At 45.6% G+C, this 25314-nt stretch overlaps 1 protein-coding gene across 1 annotated transcript in view; it reads right to left on the bottom strand.

Moving 5' to 3' along the window:
• LOC138301918 (lectin-like) overlaps positions 1-25314 on the bottom strand; it is a 314703-nt gene that overhangs the window by 127852 nt on the left and 161537 nt on the right. The window contains exon 4 of the mRNA XM_069242382.1: positions 8454-8594. Coding sequence (XP_069098483.1) covers positions 8454-8594 — 141 coding nt within the window. The remainder of the gene's footprint in view (positions 1-8453; positions 8595-25314) is intronic.

Genomic DNA, 25314 nt, shown 5'->3' on the forward strand with positions numbered 1-25314 from the left:
ATAGTAGTTGAATAGATGTTGCTATCAACACTTGTAATTTTTACCTTAGACACACAGGCCCATATTTATACTTTTTTAGTGCCGCATTTGCGCCTCTTTTTTACACAAAAACAGCGCAAACATGCAAAACACAATTGTTTTTTGCAAGTTTGCGCCGCTTTTGCGCCAAAAAATGATGCAAGTGCGGCGCTAAAAAAGTATAAATATGGGCCACAGACTACAAAGCCAGCAAACAACTATTGCAAAAATCACAAAAATCTACCAGTCTTAGCAATTCAGAAGAAAAACTCAGACACACATCAGAGTTAAAAATACTGGAAGATGTATGCTCTAATGTTCAGGTATAAAGTTACATATTGCCTCCACTCTCTTTAATGATTGGTATTTAGGATAAACATTTTTCCCACCCCAATCCTGTCTCAATTCAAAGTGCTGTTGGATATAAAATGAAGTGAGAAAAAGCTACAATAGAAGAAATAACATTAAAAAGAATGTAATGACAAGTTTCAGCAAATTTACACCCAACAGTACCCTGGGAAGTCCATCATTGACTACTAACTGTTGATGAATTGCATTCTTTAAAAAAGTGCATCCTGTGTGGCAAGCATTGCAACTGTTTCAGGAAACCTCCTGGAAAAAAAACCTCTATTTGTTGTTCTGTTGTTCTGATCGATGCATCGTTCTGTTCTACTCCACAACTCCTCACGGATATCATCCTACAAACACTGCAACCTTTTACCACACTATTGTCTATTATCGTCCTGACAATACAGGCAAGAAACAGCTAACAAACATAGAGAGTTCATACACTTTAGGCCTATATAAACCTATCAATATTCTACCTACCAATGTGTTGAAGAAGACATTTATATATCAGCTTAAATACATGTGACTCAACCTAACTTATTACCCACCTTTTGATGAGTTAGTTTCTATGTCCATTAGTAGAGGACATAATGGAGCATGACACTTATCAAATGATAACATCCAATAACTGCATCTTAATTTGTGATCTAATTGTATGATGGAATGACTGCCCACATTCCGGGACTCATGGCCTTCTTCTAGGACATAACTTCCTCCAATACAACCAAACCCCAGCACATATAAATTTGTCATTTAGGGCCTGATTTAGAGATTGGTAAATGGGTTCCTCAGTTACGATATAAAAAGGCTTATATTTCATCTGATAGGATATCCCCGACAGCCGTGACAAAGTAATCCCTTCGCAAAAACTATAAATCAGGCCTTTAATCTTAGCAGTACTAAACACTTTTAGCTGATAACTCCATTGCCATTGACTGGTCAGATCAAAACTATTTTACACTTAAGTACTCCTTGTTAGAAATTGGGTTGTTGCGTGACTGAGGTGTAAGCCTTAGTCAAACAGCAACCACAATCCCAGTCAGCGTAAGTGTCAGACAAACCCTAAATTCCCCCTTGCTCACCCTCTGGTAGATTGGCACAGAGCAGCCAGGCTTAACTTAGAGGCAGTGTGTAAATTATTTGTGGAACACTTCAAATAGTAAATTGTTGATAACAGCACACAAAAAGATTTCAGACCAGGCTAGAAAAATAGAGCAAACATTAACAAATAAACAACACCAAACTTACAAAAATTAAATGAGTAGAAATACAGATACACATTTTTAATGAATGAACTGTAGAATAACACTTAGAAGCAAGAAGAGCCAACCGGGAAAATCTGGTCACAGCAGGTTGGGACAAAGTCGAAAGTTCAAGGCCAACTATGATGGAGTGCAGGCCAGATGCAAGAACCCATTGAGGCTCCCTGAACAAAATTACCTTAACATTGCTTGCATCAACATAAAGATGCCAGGTATAGAAGAAATGGGCTGGTGTCCTTCTCCACAATGGAGGAGATGTGCTGATTTCCCCCAGGCAGTGGGAGGCAACATATGTAGCTTCCGATCCACACAGCAATGAAGATGTGTCGGGTTGACAGAGGATGCATCATCTCTGCTGCAGCATGCACCTTAAGTCTACTTCCAAGAGTCCAGGACTGGAGTGGTACCACTTGGTAAGGCAGACTTACAACTGGCAGAGTCCAGGTGCAGAAGTAGCCTGGTGGAAGCCTTTAATGCCCCTGAGATTTCAAATCAGGAGACCAGTCAGCTGGACCTTGGAGTCACTCTAGTTTCTGGGATAGAGACATGCAGGTCCAGTCCTTCTCACTCCCAGGCAAGAAGGCAGCAGGTCAGCACAGCAAAGCAGGACTCAAGCAGAGTAGCAGTCCAGCAAAGTGGCAGTCCTTGTAGCAGCACAGCAGTCCTTCTTCCTGGCAGGGTATCAACAGGTCCAGACGTGTACTGAGTTGGTGGTGTCAGAGATCAAGTACTTATACCCAGTGTGGCCTTTAAAATGGGAGAGACTTCAAACATGGGTCTTTGAAGTGCACAGAGGCCCTGCCCTTCCTTCCCTGCCCTGACTCCAAACACACTACGGGGGTGGGGAATATACAGCCCTTTGTGGAGACAGGACACAGTTTATTCATGTGTAAGTGTAAGGCTGTAGCCAGCACCTCCCTCCCTACTTGTCAAGATGGCCCACCATGGCTCATCAAGTCACACCTAACCTCCCATTGTGTGTAGTTGCCCAGGGGGAATACATAAAGCCCACCTGTCACCCACCCCACACAAGTGATCAAAGACAATCAGTAGGCACCAAATGGCTAAAGTAAAGAAATGCCCACTTTCTAAAAGTGGCATTTTCAGAATTACAATTTAAAATTCGACTTCACCATCAGTGTGATTTTGAAATGTGATTCCAGAGTCACAAAACTCAAAAAACATATCTCTTGCAGATCGTGAGTTAGAATTATAAGATGTAATAAGTTTATCCCAATATTATCCAATCAGACAGATAGGCCTAGCAGTAGTGAAAAATGACTTTGGGAGTTTTACTACCAGGACATGTAAAACTGAAAAGTACAAGTCCTGCCTTTTAAATACATTCCACCCTCCCCTCTGGATTGTCTAGGGCCTAATTTAGGGGTTATGCATAAAAAGGGAAGGTTTGGGCCAGGTCGACATAGCAGTGTAACCTGCACTTATAGCCTCTTCAATGGCAAGCCTAAGACATGGGTAAAGGGCTTTTTTAGTGGGTGGCGCAATTGGTGCTGCAGACCCACAAATAGCATTTCATTTACAGGCCCTGGGCACATGCAGTGCACTTTACTAGAGACTTATAAGTAAATTAAATATGTTAATCTATGATAATCCAATGGTGCCATGTTTTAAGGAGAGAGCTCAAGCACTTTAGTAGCTGTAGCAGTGGTAAAGTGCACAGTCCTAAAGCCAACAAGTATATATTCAGCAACAATAGGAGGAGGAAAGCAAAAGGTTTGGGGATGATCCTGCATAAAGGGTCAGGTCTAACACCATTTTGAACACTAAACCAACCCTAATCTTCCTACACAAGAATCAAAGATACCACAAATCTCTTTTTTAATATATTCAACTCAAACTATAGCTCCTCCCTACAGGTAAACCATAGCCTGATGGAAAAACTCTTCTAATAGTTCACTATACATTCTCATTATTATATACCCCAAACGAGATACATGTCCCTTTAAGTAAAACAGGAAAGGAAAGTATCAGCTCTATTGAATGGGGTTTAGGAAATCTGAACTCAAGTATACAATTTGTGCATGTTACAGAACATAGATGAAAATTGACCAAAGGACTTAAGAATGCAGTGAACCACGGTAACAGCCTTTTTAGGTCATCAAAATAAAGATCTGCTAGTAAAATAGTGACTCCCATCACTACAGATTACTGTTTGGTTGTGTCCAAGATTGCACCATTGATTCTATCCTCTTTCTTGCCAACTATCATTTGCCAAGCAAAATGACACACCTATCCAATTACCCCTTAAAGCTCATGTTCCTTTACATCCTTTCGCACTTTTTTTCGCAAAACTCCTAGTGCGTAGCTGGGCTAATAAAACAATAGCTAAAAAGAATCACTTGTTGAACATACTCAGTTTCAGTGTTATTGAAGGTCAGAGCATTGAATCATCAGTGCTAAAAGTAGTGGATGATGCTGTATGGGGATGGTTTCCTCCTCATTTGTGTAGGCCTGGCAACAGCCTGCGTGACATGCTAGAATCCAGTAAAATCATAGAACACATCCTATGGATGATGCCAACATAATAAATATAGAGAAGCCTTTCTATCCTGTTAAAACCAGACTGTAGTATCCATCCTATTAAAATGTATTAAAAACCACAATGAGTTGTTTAATCATTATACTCTTGATATACACACCTATATTACTGCCTAGATTTCATAAGGAATGCTCAACATCTTAATTATTGCCTCAGCTAATTATAACCTCAGTTGGCAAATCAAGTAGATTGAAGCATCGGAAAGCAAAGATTCCCACTATGGACTCTAAAGAAACCATGTGTGGTAGATGCTTCAATACATCTCCAAGCAGCACAAATGGGCACTGAAAACATTACAAATGCCAAATAATTATGCAAAACTATAGGCTATGTGATGGATTAAACTTGTTGGAAATGTTGCTTGTCACTATTTGAAGGTACTCAGGACCATAATACTTTTTTTCCTTGGTAGAAATGGGGTCTCTGGTTGCCACTCAGTTTGCACTCTGTCCAAGCAGGGAACCTCACTTTAGTCATGGTAAAGGAGAAACACACCTGGTTAACCCCCACTCACCCCCCTTGGTAGCTTAACACAAGCAGAAAGGCCTAACCCCAGAAGCAATGTGTGAAGTATTTGTACCAACACACACAGTAATACAGTGAACACACCACAAAATGGACAAATGAATAAAAGTCTTAATCCATAGAAAACTGTCAAAATGGAGTTATTACCAGTACCTGGATTGCGTAAAAAATAAAGCTGCACCAGCGAGTGTACATCGGAAAAGTCAGCAATGCATTTTCACTCGCAAGTGAGGCCGTACGTCGTTTCTTCTCCGGTTGGGTCGGCGATGTGTTGTTTTCTCCCTTGCAAGAGAGTGATGCATCAATTCCTGGACGGGTACCTTGGGTCCGGCCAGGCTTTGCATCGACTCTCCACGCCCACGCCCAGGGATATTGCAAAATCCGGTTTCATGGTGTCAGGGAACTGGGGTTTGCGTTGTTATCAGCAGCCGCAAGGGGGTGTTGAGCATCGTTTCCCCAGCTGCAACACATCAATCTTCCAGGTGCAATGCAGGCGGAGCATCGATTTCAGCAGCGAAGCCAGCAGCTTGTTGTTTATCAGCCATGTTGTGGATGGTGCATCAAATGTTTCCCTGTGCGTCGGTCTTTGTGTGGATTTCAGTCCTTTTCCACCAGCTTCAACTTTCAAGGGTCCAAGTACTAAATGGGGCATCACTTGGCAGTGCAGGAGTCTCACCAGAGAGTCCAGGTGCTGGCATAGGAAGTCTTTGATAGCCCTGAAACTTCAATAACAGGAGGCAGCTCAACTCAAGCCCTTGGAGATTCTTCTCAGGCAGGAATGCACAACAAAGTACAGTCCAGTCAGCAACTGCAGGATAGCCTAATAAAGCACAGTCCCCACATGGGCAGCAGTTCTCCTCAGCTGTTTAACTCTTCTCCTTGGCAGAGGTTCCTCATGAATCCCTCAAGAAATCTTGAAGAAATCTAAAGTATGGGATTTTGGGTCCACTACTTATACCCCTTTCTGCCTTTGAAGTTGATACATTTCAAAGGAAAGTCTCTTGTTTACAGGATCCTGCCTTGCCCAGGCCTGCCATAGCCACACACCAGGTGGTTGGAGACTGCATTGTAAGAGGGCAGGCACAGCCCATTAAATTGTAAGTGACTACTCCTCCCTCCACTCCAGCACAGATGGCTCATCATGATATGCAGGCTACACGCCAGCACCCTTTGTCTCACTGTCTAGAGGGGATTCACGAACATCCCAACTGCCAAACTGACCCAGACAAGAAATCCACAAACAGAGTCACAGAATGGTTAAAGCAAGAGAATACCCACTTTCTAAAAGTGGCATTTTCAAACTAACAATCTAAAAAACTTCACCAAAAGATATATTGTCAAATTGTGAGTTCAGAGACACCAAACTCCATATTTCTATCTGCTCCCAAAGGGAATATACACACAGTTATTTAAATGCAGCCCTCATGTTAACCTATGAGAGAGATAGGCCTTGCAACAGTGAAAGCAAATGTAGCAGTCCCTCCTTTAAAATACATTGCACCATGCCCACAGGGCTACCTAGGGCCTACCTTAGGGGTTCCTTAAATATATAAAAAGGGAAGGTTTGGGCCTGGCAAGTGGGTACATTTGCCAGGACAAATTGGCAGAGCAAGACTGGACACACAGACTCTGCAGTGGCAGGTCTGAGACATGTGTGCAGGCTACTCATGTGTTTGGCACAACCAGTGCTGCAGGCACACTAGTGACATTTGATTTACAGGCCCCGCGGCTCCTCTAGTGGAATTTACTAGGGTCTTACTCGGAAATCAAATATGCCAATCATAGAAAACCTAATCACCAATACAATTTAAACAGAGAGCATATGCACTTAGCACTGGTTAGCAGTTCCAAAACGTTTCAAGAAGGATTTCAAGCTTGCTATGCAGGGTCTTATCACTACAACTTTGTCTGTGGATATTCCTCCTTCATCTGATCAACCACGCTTTAGAAAGGTTATTCACGAAGCAGGAAGATTTATGTCAGTTACAAAAAGAAATCCACTTGCAACAAGTAAATTATGACTACTAACATAGCTGTCAGTTAAAGCTCCCTGAACTCTCAAAATAGTAGGTATTTAGAAACGAATGCCCGTAGATATCTGTCAAGCAAGCTGGTAATTTCTAGAGATCAACAAACAGTATGACACTGATGTGTTTGAAAAACCACATGCTTCTCCAAAACATATGAAATAAGATTGTTATCGAATTTTCTCAAGTGAAACTATGGACAAAGCCTGACATTGCTTTTATTGTCCTAATGTAGCAGTGACCGTCCCCCAGATCACAACCTGTAGTTGCATTTATATTATTTGTTCAGGTAAGATGATACTCAAGTTCCAAAGAGTAATATTCTGGTTGCCTCATCTTTAGATTTTTTTCACCTCTGTATCAGACAACTTTGGCTTTGTGCACACTGATGGAATTTTTGCCTATTTCAATTCACCTCAAAGGCACATGTTGGAGCTTTGCTTATTAGTGGTAGCACTTCAGAAATCTCAGAGACTGCTAAGAATTAGCAGGGTGGTTTCAGTACCCCGCAGCCCTGACATTGTTTTCAGGCTTCCTTTTATGGTATACTTTTTTGGAATCACCCATTGGCAGACATCCTTCTGATGGACTGACAATGACTTAGGATGATATCAAGTTGGTCCTGATGATGATGATCTTACCATTGTAAATGATAAACCATCATTGATAATATACCTGCCCAGCTTATATTAATATATGTTATATTTAATGAGCTGGATCTTTGCTAATAGAATTGTGATTCACATAAGCCCTCATTATGACCCTGGCGGTCAATGATAAAGTGTTGGTAATACTGCCAACAGGCTGGTGGTACGTATCCCCATAATATGACATTGGTGGTTTGGCTCAAGCCAGTGCTGTAATGAGGGCCATAGTCTACTTTTGAATCACATATATCACACTTTAGCCTGAATACTCTGTTTGCTTTCTCACCTATGCTACGTCACACTTGCATACACCCCACTGCATACTTGTTGTTGCAATTTTACTGATTACTGGATTGCTATAAATTAAAATATTAAAATATTGTTTTTATTTCTTTATATGATTCTCCATACTGTTCCCTAGGGAGCACTGTTGTTTTTGTAATTATATTTACCCAGGTCCCTTAGATATCAAATAGATATCACACTCGCTGCTTCACATGTGCTACATAGACCATTCACTCATTCATAATTAAACAATTGAGCAAATTCAAAATTGAGACTTATTCACATATATTCCTGGTGTGTGCACCTTTTCATCTTGACGATATCTTAACTGGGGAGGTGCAAACATTTTGCTGGTAAAATATTTGTTTTTACTATAGCCCTTTCTCTCAGATAGTCTACCTTTACTCCTCCACCTTAAGGCTGACTTCTTAAGAGTGTATTCAGTCAGGTATAATATAAGATAAATATTCAATTGAGATTCAAAATAAAAAATAATTACCATATAATCCAGGATAATATATTCTCAATCACTTGTTGCCTATAGTATGCCTCTTAGTAAGAGGTGCCTTAGTAATTGATGGTTAGCTATTGCATCTACCTGAATTACCAGATTGCACATCTGTATGTGCAGATGTTGGATTATTCTATACTGATATCCACAAACTTTGTCACTTTAAATTAACTTGCTTCTGCATGCAACTCCCAGTGTATCACCAAACCAGCAAGGAAACAACGTTAAAAAGGACTACTTGACTTTAGAAGACAAAGATTAATGTTTTACCTTGTAACAGTCACTGCCACCAACCCAGATGAGAGGGTAACTATTAGTCTTCTTGAAGGTGATTTTCTTGAGGAAGTCATTCTCATCTTCAGAGTGGATTGATGCCAGGTGGGCACTTGGGTAGAGTTTCTGGCAGTAGAACTGTAAAAATAATTATACCTGAATTCATATGGTGGGGGATTGAGCTTTTTGTGTAAAAGTAGTGCCTGCCAGTATATACAGATTGTAAAAGCTGGATTTATTAGTTGGGTGAATGTGAGTCCTACCCAGTGAATAAGTCCCCAAATCCTATCAGGCAAACAGACTGTTTCAACATGTTAAATCTGGGCACAAACCTTTGTAGCTACAGCACACAAGAGAGACGCATATCATAAAAACAGTCAAAAGTAAAATCACAACTCAATAAAAATCCGACAATCAATTTCTGAAAAATAGAAACCATTTGATGGGACAGCATATACCAAAGCTACTAAAATCCAATGAGTGGAATTGGAGATATGAATTTTTAAAACGTTTAAAGGCAGAAAACTGTTCAAGGTTGGCAAGTACCACAGCATAATGTATGACCAACTCTGACGGAAAGTTGGCTTCACTAAGGGGCGGTATCACAGTTAGATTTTTTACCTTCATCCTTTGGGGCTGATTCACAAAGGACATCTTAGCTCATAGCTGAGGCCCCACAGTTGTGACAGGGGAAACGTACTCATGCCGGGATGTCCCCAATGAGTAAAAGCTGTATGATGGTCCCACTATGACTGTGGCATCCCTATCACCACTGCAGGGCTTCCACCATAAGTGCAGAGATACTTTGTGAATGGGGACCTTAGTCTTTTTAATTGTAGTCAAAATCCTTGAGTTGGACAGGTTGAAGGGTCTATCCAACCAAGTTCTCACAAAGTTGTATTACCACTGGATGAGGTCCCACTGAAGCCATTGGTTTTAGTGGGAACTCCAAGCAGGAAAATGTAAATTTCTCAGAAGTGTTCTTGTTGAGTGGATGCTTTTCATGTGTTCGCTCATGCAAGATTTCTACCGTAGTCTTTTTTGGGGGTCTGTAAATTCTTCAGCAGAGCAAGATTGATGTTGTATCTGATGAAATTCTCTTCAAATAAGATACCTTTGACCTGAGGTCCTGCTAAAGCACCACTGAAGCCTTGGAAGAGCAAACATTTTATTAGTCCGAACATTTCAGACTTCCTGGGGCAGTTTCTCTTGCTCACTTTCAGTAAAAACACTTAGGTACCAAGACTCACAGCAGCAGAGGCTACCAGAAAAGTCCTGTGTAGGTCCAATATCAGCTGTTCAGCTGGACATCCCAGAAAAAAGGCTCTTTCAGGTTTTAACGTTGCTGTAGCCATACAGGAGGTCAGCTATCTCACCTTTGAAGTCCACTTCTAATCATTGGTTACACGTGGGTACAGTACCAGCCCTTCCGGTTTCCACATAGGTCATGGATAGAAGGTCAAGTCTTTTCCTGCTCTGCCACAGATCCAGAAAGTGGTTTGAGGAGCTGGGGTTAAAGTGCAAATTTTGTTCAATTTACTGGACAGTTGGAGGGGTTACTCCCTGACCAATGAATAAAAAAGGTCCCATGGACAGTCTTTCCCACTTTTACAACACATTCTAGTTGCCAGACTGCAAACTATCACGCAGTGCACAATTCTGAGTAAACTCCAATGTGGCAGAACCCTTCTCCATGGACAGAGCTTATGGCACAACTTGCCTATGGTAATGGGCAATGCTCTCACAGTGAACCATTCCAAATAGGTTGTGGGGGCAACTCCTCCCTCTACTGAGACTGAAGCTGCCAGGAGGGCTAGAGTGTATCCTGGGATAAAAAGACCCCTGCTACACCAGCCTTCCCTTATCAGTAAGCTACAAATTTACAGGCCCCTTATTGTTCCCTTATAAGTTAGTGAGTTTTGTGATATTACTTAACCACCATTCCTGTGTTAAGCTATGTCACATTCCTCCCGCAAACTATCCTGCCAGGGCCAAGTCATTGTCTCTGCCCTAATAGCAGTATTTCTTATTTCATGAAAAACCGCACTGACTGACCCAGTGAAGGTAGGCTAATGAAAGGTCCCTTTGTGCAAACTGTAACTTTGTATACATTCTTTTTCCTATATATTTATCACAAATCAAACTGCAGTTGAATCATTTATGTAATGTACCCCGAATTAACATTAACACACATAGGGGGTGATTCTAATTCTGGCGGGCGGCGGAGGCCGCCCGCCAGAATTCCGCCCCCATAATACCGCTCCGCGGTCAGAAGACCGCGGAGGGTATTATGAGTTTTTCCCTGGGCTGGCGGGCGGTCTCCAAAAGACCGCCCGCCAGCCCAGGGAAAAACTCCCTTCCCACGAGGATGCCGGCTCGTAATCGAGCCGGCGGAGTGGGAAGGTGCGACGGGTGCAGTAGCACCCGTCGCGTATTTCAGTGTCTGCAAGGCAGACACTGAAATACCTTGCGGGGCCCTCTTACGGGGGCCCCTGCCGTGCCCATGCCATTGGCATGGGCACGGCAGGGGCCCCCAGGGGCCCCGCGACCCCCCCTACCGCCATCCTGTTCATGGCGGCTTTCCCGCCATGAACAGGATGGCGGTAGGGGGGGGTCAGAATCCCCCATGGCGGCGCAGCAAGCTGCGCCGCCATGGGGGATTCTGAGGGCAGCGGTAAACCGGCGGGAGACCGCCGGTTTACCCTTTCTGACCGCGGCCAAAGCGCTGCGGTCAGAATGCCCTGCGGGGCACCGCCGGCCTGTCGGCGGTGCTCCTGCCGACCCTCGCCCCGGCGGTCGAAGACCGCCGGGGTTAGAATCAGGGCCATAGTCTTTTAATTGCACTTTCCTCATAGGAACAGCTACAGCCCTCTCCAATAAAATTAGCTTCACTATGAAGCTGGTTTACTCTATGGACATTCCAACTTGAATTCTTTACATGTTACACTTTTCAATTATAAATACCCTAACTTGTGGGTTACAGGGCCTACTTTAGGATGACTTTTAATATTTTAAAGTAGGGTTCCTTCCTATTGATAAGGATTATTTTGATAGGTTCACATGCATATGCTACATATGTAGGCCTAAATGTATTTTTTTCTTGTCATACTATTGAGTGGCACATATGTGCTGCAGACCACAAGTGACATTTATACTTCTATTCTATTGTTTTTTTTTTCATGCACCATATACTGTAATTGTATATGCTAATTGGGACCCAGGTATATACACTGGGGACTGAACAGCAGTAATCCAGAGCTCAAAGTTGAAAAACTAGGAGCATTAGTCCACAAAGGGCTGGTGACTACACTAAAGGAGATACTTTTTCACAGATTTTAACATCCAAATTGACAGACAAATGGACAGCCAATTGCTCACTCAATCCAATGGAATTCACCTTGTGAACTTATATCAAATACATGTAAGAACAATTCAATTTGATGAATCATATCCAGAAATCCTGACGCCAATTTACCTTTGTATTTGAAATACTAAACTGTATCAAATTGCAGTAACATTAAAAGTCTACTGTCCCTTCTTTCCATTTTGATTCATTTTGAATATACTTTTAACCACCAAACTTCAATGAGAGATATCACTCTTGCAGTATAGAGACAAATCAGGATGATGATTAAGATTCACAAAATAATCAACATTTCTATAAGCAGATAATGTTGAAATGCAGCTTTTCATCTTTTCATCTTCAGAATCAAATCAAAACAATATTTCAAAATACTGCTATTGTATGTCTTCAAGAGGCCTGGCTGCACATGAACTTCTTGGTGTTCTCATATTTTTCATAAATGGGTTATTTTTGGGAGGGTAAATTATTATTCACCACTAATGGGAGTTTATTGGCACTAAAGTTTAATATAAGACGATTATAATAGTATAAAGGATGTTATCTTTAACCTTGATATGCCCCCCAGCTTACAATACTGGAAACATAGTGGGGTAGCTGCTTACTATGCCGCTATTCCATCTGCCCACTACAGACATTTAGATCTGATTTTGTGGATGTTTTGTATCTGTTAATCACACACTCTGTTTTTTATCAACTTGACAGATCAAATTGGGAAGATGTCATTGTAAAAAGTAATACAAGACGTCAGTCTAAGAATACAATCAACAGTTTTTAAAGTTACCCATGGGGCCATCTCCAGCCCAAAATAAATAATATCACTGTTGCAATTACTGTTGTCCTGGCTAATTTTTGTGTGTTTTCAATAATGAGAAAATGCTTTGGATCTGTTGTATTAAGAAGATACTCTTCCAGAATACCGGAGTTTTAATATTCACTTGTACATGCAGTTTAACAGCATGAACTGCCACCATTCAATCACTGTAAGTCATACTAAATCTACACTCTTTTATGTATACATATACTGACAATATGTTGGTAGTCAATATTGTGCAGTAGGTCAAAAATATTGACCTCAAGTATTTTGATATACAACCTGTTAGAAGTAATCAAAAATATAAATATCCAGGTATTCTCTTCTTTAATTACTTAAAAATGGAGATGGTACAATGGATATCGGTGATGAGCCTTTACAAAATACATCTAAGATCTGCAAACAAAATGCAGGCCAATAAGTTAACAGAAAAATCAAGCTTATAAGAATTAAAATGTCAGCTTTGAAATTTTTTGATGAAAGTACCAATGATGGAAGTATATTGAAAAGTAGCAAGAGAATTGAGGCAATGTATGGACCAAAGTAACACAAACTTGAGTGAACAAATGGTAATTCATTTTGGAATATGGTCACTAGGGCAACAAACAGGGCAATCAAATGAACCAACTCTGATTACGATATTAGTGTGGACATAATTTATTTTATAATAATAAACTATGAGTAATTTGACCAAATATAGGGCTTATGTCAGCAAACAACTGGGTGTAAATAATTAGATGGACAAGTTACAGATGGACCTCTGATCACAGCACCGCAATACAATACAATGTTGTAGGCATAGTTATTATAAAGAGTATTTTCTAAGTGAAATTCCAAAATCTAAAGAACATCTTTTACTAATAACAGATACATTCCAAGCACTCGGGTTTCAATAGACATATGCCACACCCATTAACGTTTTAGGTTAGTATAAGAAGTAGTAAAATCAATGGGACTTTACAACTCATGTGCTACTGTTTTTTATGCTGCTACTCAATTGTACCTTGGTTCAAACTCAAGTAGGTTACAACAAAGAGTATGCTAAGCAAATAGAGGTCAGAATTGGCTTCCAATATGCATGTGTTCTCCACTTATGTAAGCAGATGATATTTTACTATAAGCTCTATTCCTTGAAAGTTGAAAGCCTTTGAAAAATAGGTATCTATAAATAAGGTATTGATTTATTCTTTTTGAATCCTCCTATAACTAGTGCACCACAGCTTTTTGAAGAGGAACACCTACAGCTTTTGTCAAGGCCTTCACCCAAGCATGTCCATCTGGAAAACCATGGACTGTTTTTTGTGGACACCAGCTGTTCCAGCTAATGGGAAATAGTGGTTGGAAGTTAATTCTGGAGTTAATCAAATATATAGGGCCTCATTACAACTTTGGCGATCTTTTAGGAAGACCATTGAGGTGGCAGCCACCAAAAGACCGCCATGTTGGCTGCAATCCGACCACTTCATTATGACTCACACCATGAAGACTGGCAAAAACCAGCCCCAAATCTGACACCACCGGGACATTGGAGGACGGGAAACAGGTGGTTGCACCACCAACACCGCCACACTGACACAATTCCACCCACCAGATTTTGAGCCACAAATCAGCACAGCGGTTTTTGCATGGCAGAAAACCGTTTAGGGTGGGAACCGTCGCACTTAGAATCCACCGCAGTCAGAATACAACATCACATTGGATAGTTTGAATATTCTACACCTAACACATACACACACCAGACACAGCTCCTCACAGCACTATATAACACACCCCAACACAACCCACAATCCTTTGCTACAAAATTGACTTACACATACACAGAGCAGGAAAATACACACATATAGCACTGTTACACCATAGACACAGAAACACCTCCCACTCAGCACACACAACACAACTGCACTACCAACACAAAACACACATAGGCCCTCATTACAACCCTGGGGGTCGGTGTCAAAGCGGGCGTAATACTGCCAACAGGCCGGCAGTAAAAAAAAAGGGTGGTAATGGCTGCTGGGCTGGAGACTTCGGTCTCCAGCCCGGCGGCCGTCACATTCCCACCCTCTGGATTATGACCCAGCCTACCGCCATGGTTTCTGTGATTTTTGTACTGCCACAAAAACCATAGCGGTAAGCACTATCAGTGCCAGGGAATTCCTTCCCTGGCACTGATAGGGGTCTCACCCACCCCCTCCCCAGAGTCCTCCCCCACCCGCTCCTGCCCCCGCACATATACACACCCAGATGCGCACCCATATACACACATGCACACACGCATACCCACTTCCACCCACACATGCACACATACATACCCACACACCACAACACACACCAACATAGCTTGTCACACACATGCATCGACAACTCACAACACTCACGATCGCTCATTCACGCATGCATCCACGCGACTCACACCTGCATGCACGCATCCCAAAACATACACACACCCCCACATACACACAACACTCCCCACGCGACTTACCTGCTTGCAGGGGGTCCTCCGGATGGAGACGGTCAGCGGCACTGCTGTTAGCAGCAGCGTCCGCCAGCAAAACACCGCCAGGCCGTATCATTGGTCATGATACCAATGGTGGTGTTTTGCTGGCATGGCGGTGCTGCCTTACCGCCGTCGGCCGCCATGACCATTGGCGGTGTTCCACCAGATTTCAGGCAGAATTCCATCTGCGGTCATAATACGCGTTGCCATCTGGTAGCCACAGTGGCAGAATGTTGGCAGCCGTCGCCGTGGCGGTAGGTGGTCAATACTGCCAATGTTGTAATGAGGGCCATAATGAACACACACACATAACAAGCCTCCATCACCCACTATGCACCACCCACACCCCATCAATCACCACACACTACACCCTTACACACACAAGACCCCCCTCCCACCCACAACACAAACACCACCATGTCCCCACAAAAGCACCCATGGTTCACAGATGATTAGTTAAGGGTCATGGTGGATGATATTGTCAGGATAGAGACACAACTGTTTGGAGCATAGGTCCAGCAAACCTCAAGTGCCAGGAAAATGGAGTTGTGGCAGAAAATAGTTGACCGGGTCAACTCATTAGGCAACCATCCACACACAAGGAAGGGTGTCAGGAAGAGGTGGAAAGACCTGTGGGGGAAGGTGCGTTCCATGGCATCACAAAAACAGATCGCTGTGCACAATACTGGAGGTGGGTCCCCACCTCCTCCCACACAATTCACATCTTGGGAAGAGAATGTCTTGAACATCCTGCATCCCGAGGGCCTGACTGGAATACCTGCCGGACTGGACTCTGGTAAGTGCACACAACCTTCATGTCACACAACTGTCTTGTACTGCATGCTTCCTCACCACTAAAATACTCCCCAATGTATTGCATGCCTCACTACACATCCCACCTATCCACCTAATGCCCCTCTCCTGTATGCCACACTTTCACCCAGCTCAATACCCACACATCCTTTGGCAAAGGCACATCTAGCAATAGCTAAAACTAACACTACGACTCCCACAATGCACAAGCCTATCTACCTGAATACCTGGAATATGCACATCAGATCACGTCCCTTGCATGAATGCCAAATGGACTAGCCATACTAAATAGATGTTATGACCAGAACATGGCAATGACAGCAATGCAATGGAACAACATGGTGCCAAACAAGGCTAAACACAGCTACAGCAACTTGAATAATTCAGTTGGTCACTAATCAGGATCCACAGCCCAGAAAGTCACCAACCAGGGAATGGTATGTCAGATGGCAGACACCATGCACATGCACATGCACAGCATGCACAGACAGCTGGTTGAAACTTGAATTCTTCTATACCCTCCACCCACTGGAACACTATGCTGCATTGTGCAGCCTTCTCCCACTCACAACTACCAGGGCTGAATAGTCACTAGCTAACAGTGCAGAACAGTCATGTGAGCTATCAGTCTGTACCAGTACCCATCCACACAGCCAGATGAACTAAACCTCAATGACATCTCCCTAAGTAAAGTATGGAACACATGTCACACACCCCTACCTAACACCAATGGTATGCTGGGCAACATCTGTCATTGTCATTGCTGGGAAGCATGTCAAGACACAGTATGCACATGATAAATAGAGAACCAAACACATCTTCAATATGTAACTCCCTCTATCACTCCATCCACAGGTACCCCGGCCAGTGTCACCATGGAGAAGGTACCAGAGACTGCTAGCCCACCACAGCATGAAGGCCCCACTGAGTACAACACGCCTTGATGTCTGGACACTGACGACCTACCTGGCCCATCTGGGACACCTGGTCAGTCTATCACTCCCTGCCTCACCCTGCCCACAACAATCCGGCCAAACCCTGTGGCCTCAACATCATAGCCTTCCCTTTGTCCCCTATCCTGTGTCCCAAGGACAGATAAAACTATTGTGTGCCACACAGTACAGGGACCTGAGTTGACCCCTCACACCCCAGACAATGAATGTCCTGTGAACACTGGTAGTGGGCACACTGTGCCAGGGGCACAGGCACATGGGGGCAGGGGGCATAGGAGGGAAGCTGTAGGCAAGAGGATGGTGCCCCCACAGGACTCTACTGACTAGGCTACCATCTCCCAGGTCCTGGGAGCATACCAACAATCCCAGGACAGGATGGTCCTGATCATAACCATGTTGGGTAAAACCAAAGGCTGCAGAGGGAATACCACCCGGAGGTCATGAGTCAGTGGCAGGTCCACAATGCCACCATGGCCTCCATTGAAGGGGTGCTGAGGGATATCAACACCACCTTTTGTGCTTCCTCCACACACCAGCAGGCCCCTTCTGCTACAAACATAACATCACACCCATTTTACATCAGCGGAAGCCAGTGGAATGGAGGCCCTGCCAGGGGAACAACAGGCCTCAGACACCCCTCCCTCTGTAGCTGATGAACCTTCCGCAAACATGGACATCCATCCAGACATCCGGCTGGAGCAGATAGCAAGACCACATCCACTGCCAGGAAGTGACGCTCACCTAATTTGTCTCCCTTGTGTGCCACTGAGACACCCTGTTGACTGTCCAATAAAATAACTCCATCTTCCCATTGGCAACTGGACACTGGACTTGTGCAACTAACAGCTGTGCCACCTACTCTGATGATTTCATCTACCATGATCCCACTCATCACCTCCTGGACAATGTTTGTCTCATATTTGTTTGTTACCATTTCAATATATGAACAATAATAGAACACAGTTACTCTAGAAGTGTCTTTATTACAACATCAATAAAAGCATTAATTGCCAATACATGGTGTTCATATGACTGGACTAATGGCTTAACACTTGTATCCACATATATTGGTTATCTGCTATCTATTGAATATGTGAAGGTTAGTCAAGAAGGCTCATTTGTAATGTTGATTTGAAATGATCTGATTGAAAACATCATGCATTTGTAAGCGCTAGACCTGTGGGGATGGAGCCTTAAACACAACAGGATGGTACTAGAGGTTGCAAGTGCCTAGATAGACCCCTTCATTTGCAATGTGTAATGTAAATACCATGTATGCCAATGCCCTAACGGTAACAGTGCCACATAACTTATTGTCTGCCTAGATCATGTCCTAATTGTTACTTGGGGGCACATCTGATGAAGTGTGAACATGTCAGCCAGCCTTTACCTCACTGAAGTGGGTGATAAGGACAGGGTAGCGTATTGTGTTACTAATGATATGTTGATGTGAGATGTTTGTTGCATTTCCACTGCAGCCACCGCAGAGACAGCCCTCAGTGATAGTGTGATGTGTTGTCAGTGCCGGGGGGGGCTCTAGGCCCATATATGCATTTTGCAACCATATATTGAGTGTCAGAGATGTGTGTTGTCAGGACTTGCATATAGGTAATCTCTAGTCAGGAATGGTGTGATTGAGGGTTGTGTTGTGAAGTCCTACTGGTGAAAATGCTTGTGTGGTGGTTTTGTCTGTGGACCATGATGTCATATCTGTGTTCCTGATGTTCATCAGTTGTGACACTGCACTCAGTGAAAGGGTATAGATTTGTTATATCTGCAATATGGGCCATTGTAGATACACTTGTATATATGGTTAGTTGTGATAGATATGTTATTGGTGTTTGGAGATATTCCTCTAAAATTGGTTTAGACAGTACGCATTGCTTGCAATGTACACATCACATGTCACCTGTATGGATATTCAACTTGTAGTGGCTTATTCAGTCATTAATGGGAAATTACCATTGTTGTACAGGGTGTTGTGTCAGCAATGTGATGTGACAGGCAGATGGTGTGTGGTTTGTGGTGTGTGAGTGTAGTAGTATTCACTGTCATGGATATCTCACAAAAGATGTGGACTGATCTGCTGTAGTAGCTGCACATGCCTGATGTGTTACGTGCATTCAGCTACACTTCCAATAAGTGACAGGAGTATGGAGAACTCTTATGTGAATTCAGGTAGACATTTGTACTTCACCCAGGGCATGATGTGCATGCAGAAATGGCAATGGTGGTGATTATGTGGATGTGGATGTGAGGGTTGGCACAAAGGGGTGGGTATTGATGACATGATGTAGGACATGTGGATTGGTACCTGACATTGCCTAGGCAAGATATGTATAGTCACAGATATGCTTGCTTACCAGTGAGTATGTGAGGTATGGGTTAATCCTCTCTATTGATCTCTCTCTCTCCCTCCTTTACTCTCTTTATTTGTGTGCATCAGTAGGTGAAGGAGAAGGGGTACAGGTGAGTGGGGATGCTGCAGGCCACAGGACCTGGAGTGCTGCTACCAGCAACAGCGAGGGACCTAGTGGCACGCAGGGCAAGGGGAGTGCCACGGGGAGACCAGGTCATCCACATCATCTTCAGAATCCTCCTCCAGTAGACACTCTCTGGTGGTAGTGGACCCTTCCGGTCCCACACCAGCACCATCATTATCCACCCCCCCCCTTACTACCACTGCCCTCCCTGTAGCTCCTCACCCAGAGGTCCGTGCCCGCTCACCCAGGAGGGTGGGCATCTCCTTCTTTGCCAGAACCTCTGCCCCTGCCCCAGTCAGCCCTGCTGCCCTCAGTGAGGAGGCTATTGACCTCTTGAAGTCAATCTCTGTGGTCATTCAGCCATTGTGAATGCCATCCAGGACTGACAGCTTAAGTCTAGCACAGTAATGTGTTCCTGGAGGGCATTCATAGTGCGCTGGCTGGCCTATAGAGATCCTTTCAGGTTCTGGCCTCCACACTGACGGCAGCCAGTCCCCTTTGTCTACTGTACCCCCTCCACCTACTGCTATCCAAACAGAAACCCCCCCTTCTTAAACCCAGCCAAAGCACACAGACACACAAGCATGTATCCACCTCAAAAGCCAAAAGTACCACTGACAAACACAAGCACCACCCCGCATGCACACAAACAACATTCACCTGCAGACACACCAACATCCACTACCTGCACCGACTCCTACACTGACCCCTTCTTCACAGACACTACACAAGACACACCTGCACCCACCACACCAATTTGACAGATCCAGCCACAACTCCTATCTTACCCACTGTCAGCACAATAACACACCCACAAACATCCACCCCAGTTACCACATCTGCACCCACCACAACCACCAACACACCCCCATGCAGCAGATCTACCATACCTGCAGTCACCACCCCAACATCCAGTCACCCATCCACCATTGCATCTACCAGCATCTCCTCCCCTCCTCCAAAAACACATAAACACCCACACTCACCCACCCATTAGAGACCACCACCCACAAGCACTCATTGCACATACTTGCACCCAAGACATCCAAACCTACACCTCCTGCAACCACTCCCTCTCCCTCCACTCCCAAACCCTTTTGCCATGACATCCCTGTGTGTCTAAAAAGCATTTCCTCTTGGAGTTGTCCCTGTTCCCTACTCCCCTTCCACCCTATGATACCCCCAAGTGCTCTGTGTCCCTCCTCAAGCCCGGCCCTTCCACCTTAAAGTCCTCCCCTGCACCTCCTGCTAGTACCCAGGCCCCTACCCCTGTCAAGACGTCAACCCCTCCCAAGACCAAGGATCCCTCTCCAAAGCCAAACAACAAAACCAAAGACCCCCTCTCAAACCCAAACCCATCCCCTGCCCCCGCCACCCCCGAGGTGCGAGCCTGCTCCCTTAATGACCCTATCCTGTGGAGGTCATTTGGCAGACAAGAGTCAAGTAGGGGCACACAGAGGTTCCATTTGTGCCTTGGCATATTGGACATTGGACTGCCTTATGGGCTGACCTTTGATTATAGTTATTTATTTTCTTGCCCAATAAATGCCTTTGATACATCTGGCTCAACCTGTTGTTGGCTTCGATGGTAACATCTTCGTTTCTTTCCATGTGGCTTTATTGAATTTGGTGCCTTTGGTTTGTTTGTCTGTGAGGTGTGTGTGGGTTGTGCTGGCTGTAGTGTCTGGCCTGCATGTGTGTGTGGCCCTGGCTTTTGTGATGGTGTGATGATGGTGTGATGGCTGTGTATTGTGTGTACGGTATGGTTGTGTTTGGTACATGCATGTGTGTTGATAAATTGTGTATTGTTTGTGTTGAGATATGTAATGGTAGTGTTGTGTGTCCTTGTGTGGTTGTTGTGTGTGCCTGTGTGTGTGTGGTACTGGATATGTCAGATGTGTTGTGTGTTGTATTAGTGTGGTATGACGTATGTTTTGTTGTATAGCTGTGTGATTGTGTATCTTGTATATCAGGTGTTGTTACATGTTGTAGTATTTATGTGGTGTCATGCGGAGGTGTGCACTAAAAGCGATTGATGTAGCATTTGTGTAGTTACAGTTGTGGTGTCATTGTGCCAATTAGTGCTGTTGTGTATTGTTGTGTATGAGTATGCCGGTGGTGTGTATCTGCGAGTTGCTCTGTGTATTGAACATTTGCATTGGCCGTGGTGTGTGTAGGATGGGTGTGTGTTGTGTGGGTGTGCGTGTATGTATGTAGGTGGGTGTGTATGTGTGTATGGGTGGTCGGTTACATGTGTGTTGCCATCACCTGCCGTCCCTGATGTGTGTGTTGTGTGTGCATGTGTAATTTGGGTTTTCCCTACAGTGTCAGTTAAGTGTGCATACTCACGTTTGTTGTCTTCGTCGCCATCGCTGGTTCCGGAGTCGCTGTGCAAGCAGGAGCAGTGGCTTCTCCAAACTTGTATGTGTTCCTGAAGGTGAGGGTCTCCTCTTATAAAGGTGGTATCCGCAAGGGTTTTCGTGGTGGTTTGACCGGGGCAGAAACCTTGGCAGTGTGTAGCCTCATAGGCCCTCAATACAACCCTGGCGGCTGGTGATAAAGCGGAGGTAATACTGCCAACAGGCCGGCGGTACGAAAAATTGAATTATGACCACGGCTGAAACTGGCAACACATACAGCCACTTTAACACTCCGAACACCACGGCGGTAGCAACAAACACCGCAGCAGTAATCGCCAACAGCCAGGCGGAAGACAATGTACCACCCACAGCATTACAACAAGCCAATCCACCAGCTTTTCCGGGGCGGTACCAATGCCATCAAAAGCACAGCGGAAACAGTACACAGAAGGGAAACAACTCACCTCTGGAGACTCAAGGAAGAACCACGACGCCATGGAGCCCAAACTACAGATCTTCCCCACGCTGGTATACCTCCTCCTACCCCAAAAACACGAATGCCGGGGAAGACGACCACAGTGAATACCGCAACTAGCACACAAGAGAGGGGGGGAGGAAAAAGAGAGTGACACACACATGCAACACGCAACACCCCCACCCCCAACACCATACACATAAACAGATGCCTCAACATTACATATAGACCCCGTACCCCTCAGGAATAACAAAGGACAAAAGGAATTGATTAAAGTGAGTGTAATATTATAAATTTATAAAAAATGTGTTTCTAAACCAATAAACAGTATGTGCAATATATACAAATGGAGGGACAATGCCCACTCCAAAATGTCCGTGGCCCACGGGCCATAACACATAGGTCAAGGCCACACTTGACTCCTGCCTCAATACGGAGAGAAGACTGCAGGGGCATCAGGTCGAAAACACACAGGCACCTCAGGGGGAAGGGGAATGGGGGCCACCTCAGCCAGAAGATGGTACAATGCCACTGCTCCTGGAGGGGGCTACATGCCCTCTGCGATGTCCTGGGGAGTGCAAGGCCACAGTCGCTCTAGTGGGTGGTTTGACAACTGCTTGGTCCTGGAGAGTGCAAAGCCACCGTCTCTCAAGTGGGTGGTTTGCCCACTGCTTGTTCCTGGGGAGTGCAAAGCCACAGCCTCTCTAGTGGGTGGTTTTCCCACTGCTTGGTCCTGGGAAATGCAAAGCCACAGTCTCTCAAGTGGGTGGTTTGCCCACTGCTTGGTCCTGGGGAGTGCAAAGCCACAGTCTATCTAGTGGATGCCATCTTCCACTGGTTCTGGAGGGGGCTTTGTGCCCAGTGTGCTTCATCCTGCCAAGGAGGGGGGGATTGGATGCCTTCTTCCACTGGTTCTGGAGGGGACCTTGTGCCCAGTGTTCTTCATCCTGCCAAGGAGGGGGGGAGTGGATGCCTTCTTCCACTGGTTCTAGAGGGGGCCTTGCGCCCAGTGTGCTTCTTCCTGCCAAGGAGGGGGGGATTGGATGCCTTCTTTCACTGGTTCCGGAGGGGACCTTGTGCCCAGTATTCTTCATCCTGCCAAGGAGGGGGTGAGTGCATGCCTTCTCCCACTGGTTCTGGAAGGGACCTTGTGCCCAGTGTGCTTCATTCTGGATGGTGCAAGGTCACAGTCTCTCACCTGGGTGTCACACCTACAGGTTTTGCAGGGGCCAGGGTTCACTACAGCCTATGTAGTCACGACTACACACTGCTCACTGGCGGTGATGGCTGCTCAGTGGATGGCAGTTGCAGGGCTGGCGGCGGTGCTGTCAGTGGTGGGGGGAGGCTCCAGCCCTTCCACTGCAGCCTCGGATGGCTGCCCACTGGTGCTGCTACTGCTGGCAGCCGTGCTGCTGGTGGTGCAGGTGGTGGTGTTTGCGGCAGTGCAGATGGAGGTGCTGGTGGTTTAGCAGATGGCGGTGCTGTCAGTGGTGGGGGGAGGCTTCAGCCTTTCTGTTGCAGCTTTGGACAGCTGCCCACTGGGGCTGCTGCTGCTGGCTGTGGTGCTGCTAGCAGTGAAGGTGGAGGTGCTGTCAGTGGTAGGGGTAGGCTCCAGCCCTTCCCCTGCAGCCTCGGATGGTTGAAGTGCCATGGCTGGTGTTGTTTGACCAGATGCCACTCCAGCCCCAGGCACCAGATCCATCCTGCCTGAGGAGTCAGTTCCTTTCACATTGGCCTTGGCAGCTGTTGTCCCCTTCCTGCCCTTGGCAGATGGTGGTGCCTCCTTGCTTCTGCCAGCTGGTGTTCCCTTCCTCCCCTTGCTGGTTGGTGGTGCCTCCTTCCCCTTGCTTGCTGGTTTCCCCTCCTTGCCCTTGCTAGCTGGCAGCCCCATTCTTGCCTTTGGCAGGTGGTGCAGGCACACTGGCTGTGCTGACGGGTGCCTCCTTGGAGCCTCTCACACCAGCAGTAGCTGCAGAAACTACAGTGGCCATAGGCCGGGTGGCTGGGGTGCTGGGCTTGGGTTCTGGCCACCCTGGCCTGAAGTGAAGGACAGGGGGTGGAGGGGCAGGGAATAGGTCAAGGGTGGCAAGGAAAAACTTCTTAGGGACACTGGGGCTGGAAGGCTGTCTGAGTGCCTGCGTTTGTGTACTTTGGGAGGAGGGGGCACACACAGTGGGAGAGGACAGAGGGGACGTGTGCATGGATGTGGGGGTGGTGACTGCCAGTGAGGGGCGTGTTGTGATAGGTGTGCTGGTGATAGAGGTAGTGGATGAGGATGTAGTGCATACAGGTGTGAGTGGAGATGCTACTGGGAGGGAGGTGGACGAGGAGGAAAAAGGGGACACAGTGGAGGCAGTGGATGTTGATGCATCTGAATGGTGTTTGTGTGAGTGCCTGTGGGATGAAGTGTGGTGCTTGTGTTTGCCTGAGCCACTTCTGTGTGTTGATTTGGGTGCATGCAGGTCTGAAGGTGTGCTTGGGATAGGCTGGGGTTGAGGGGATTGGGACTGGGTAGAGGAAGTTGGAGGGGGTAGGCTGGAGACAGGGACAATGGCTGCCATCAGTGAGTTGGCCAGAGCCTGGAATGCTCTCTCTTGGGCCGCCACACCAGAGTAAATGCCCTCCAGGTATGCATTTGTTTGTTGCAAATGCCTTGCTAGACCCTGGATGGCATTCAGTATGGTTGACTGCCCAACAGAGAGGGATCTCAGGAGGTCAACAGCCTCCTCACTGAAGGCAGCAGGGCTGACTGGGGCAGTGCCTGAGGTGCCATGGGAGAAGGAGATGTCCTCCCTCCTGGGTAGGCAGGCACAGGAAACTCGCTGAGGGGCTGCTGGGAGGGCGGTGCTGGTACTGGGGATGGCAGATGTACCTTTAATTGGGGTAGGCACAGAGGTGCCCGCCACCACCTGGGAGCTTCCATCAGAGGAGGTTTTGCTGTCTCTACTGTCCCCTCCTGTCTCCGTCGTGGTGCTCCCCTCACCCTCCGTCCCACTGGTGTCCTTACCGTCAGTGGATTTGGCCTCCAGGCCCATGTGGGATGCAGCTCCCTCCGTCGCCGTGCCTCTGTTCCTCCGCAACATGATGCTGATGCACACAAGG

This window comes from Pleurodeles waltl, chromosome 6 (assembly GCF_031143425.1).
Source record: "Pleurodeles waltl isolate 20211129_DDA chromosome 6, aPleWal1.hap1.20221129, whole genome shotgun sequence".
NCBI lineage: Eukaryota > Metazoa > Chordata > Amphibia > Caudata > Salamandridae > Pleurodeles > Pleurodeles waltl.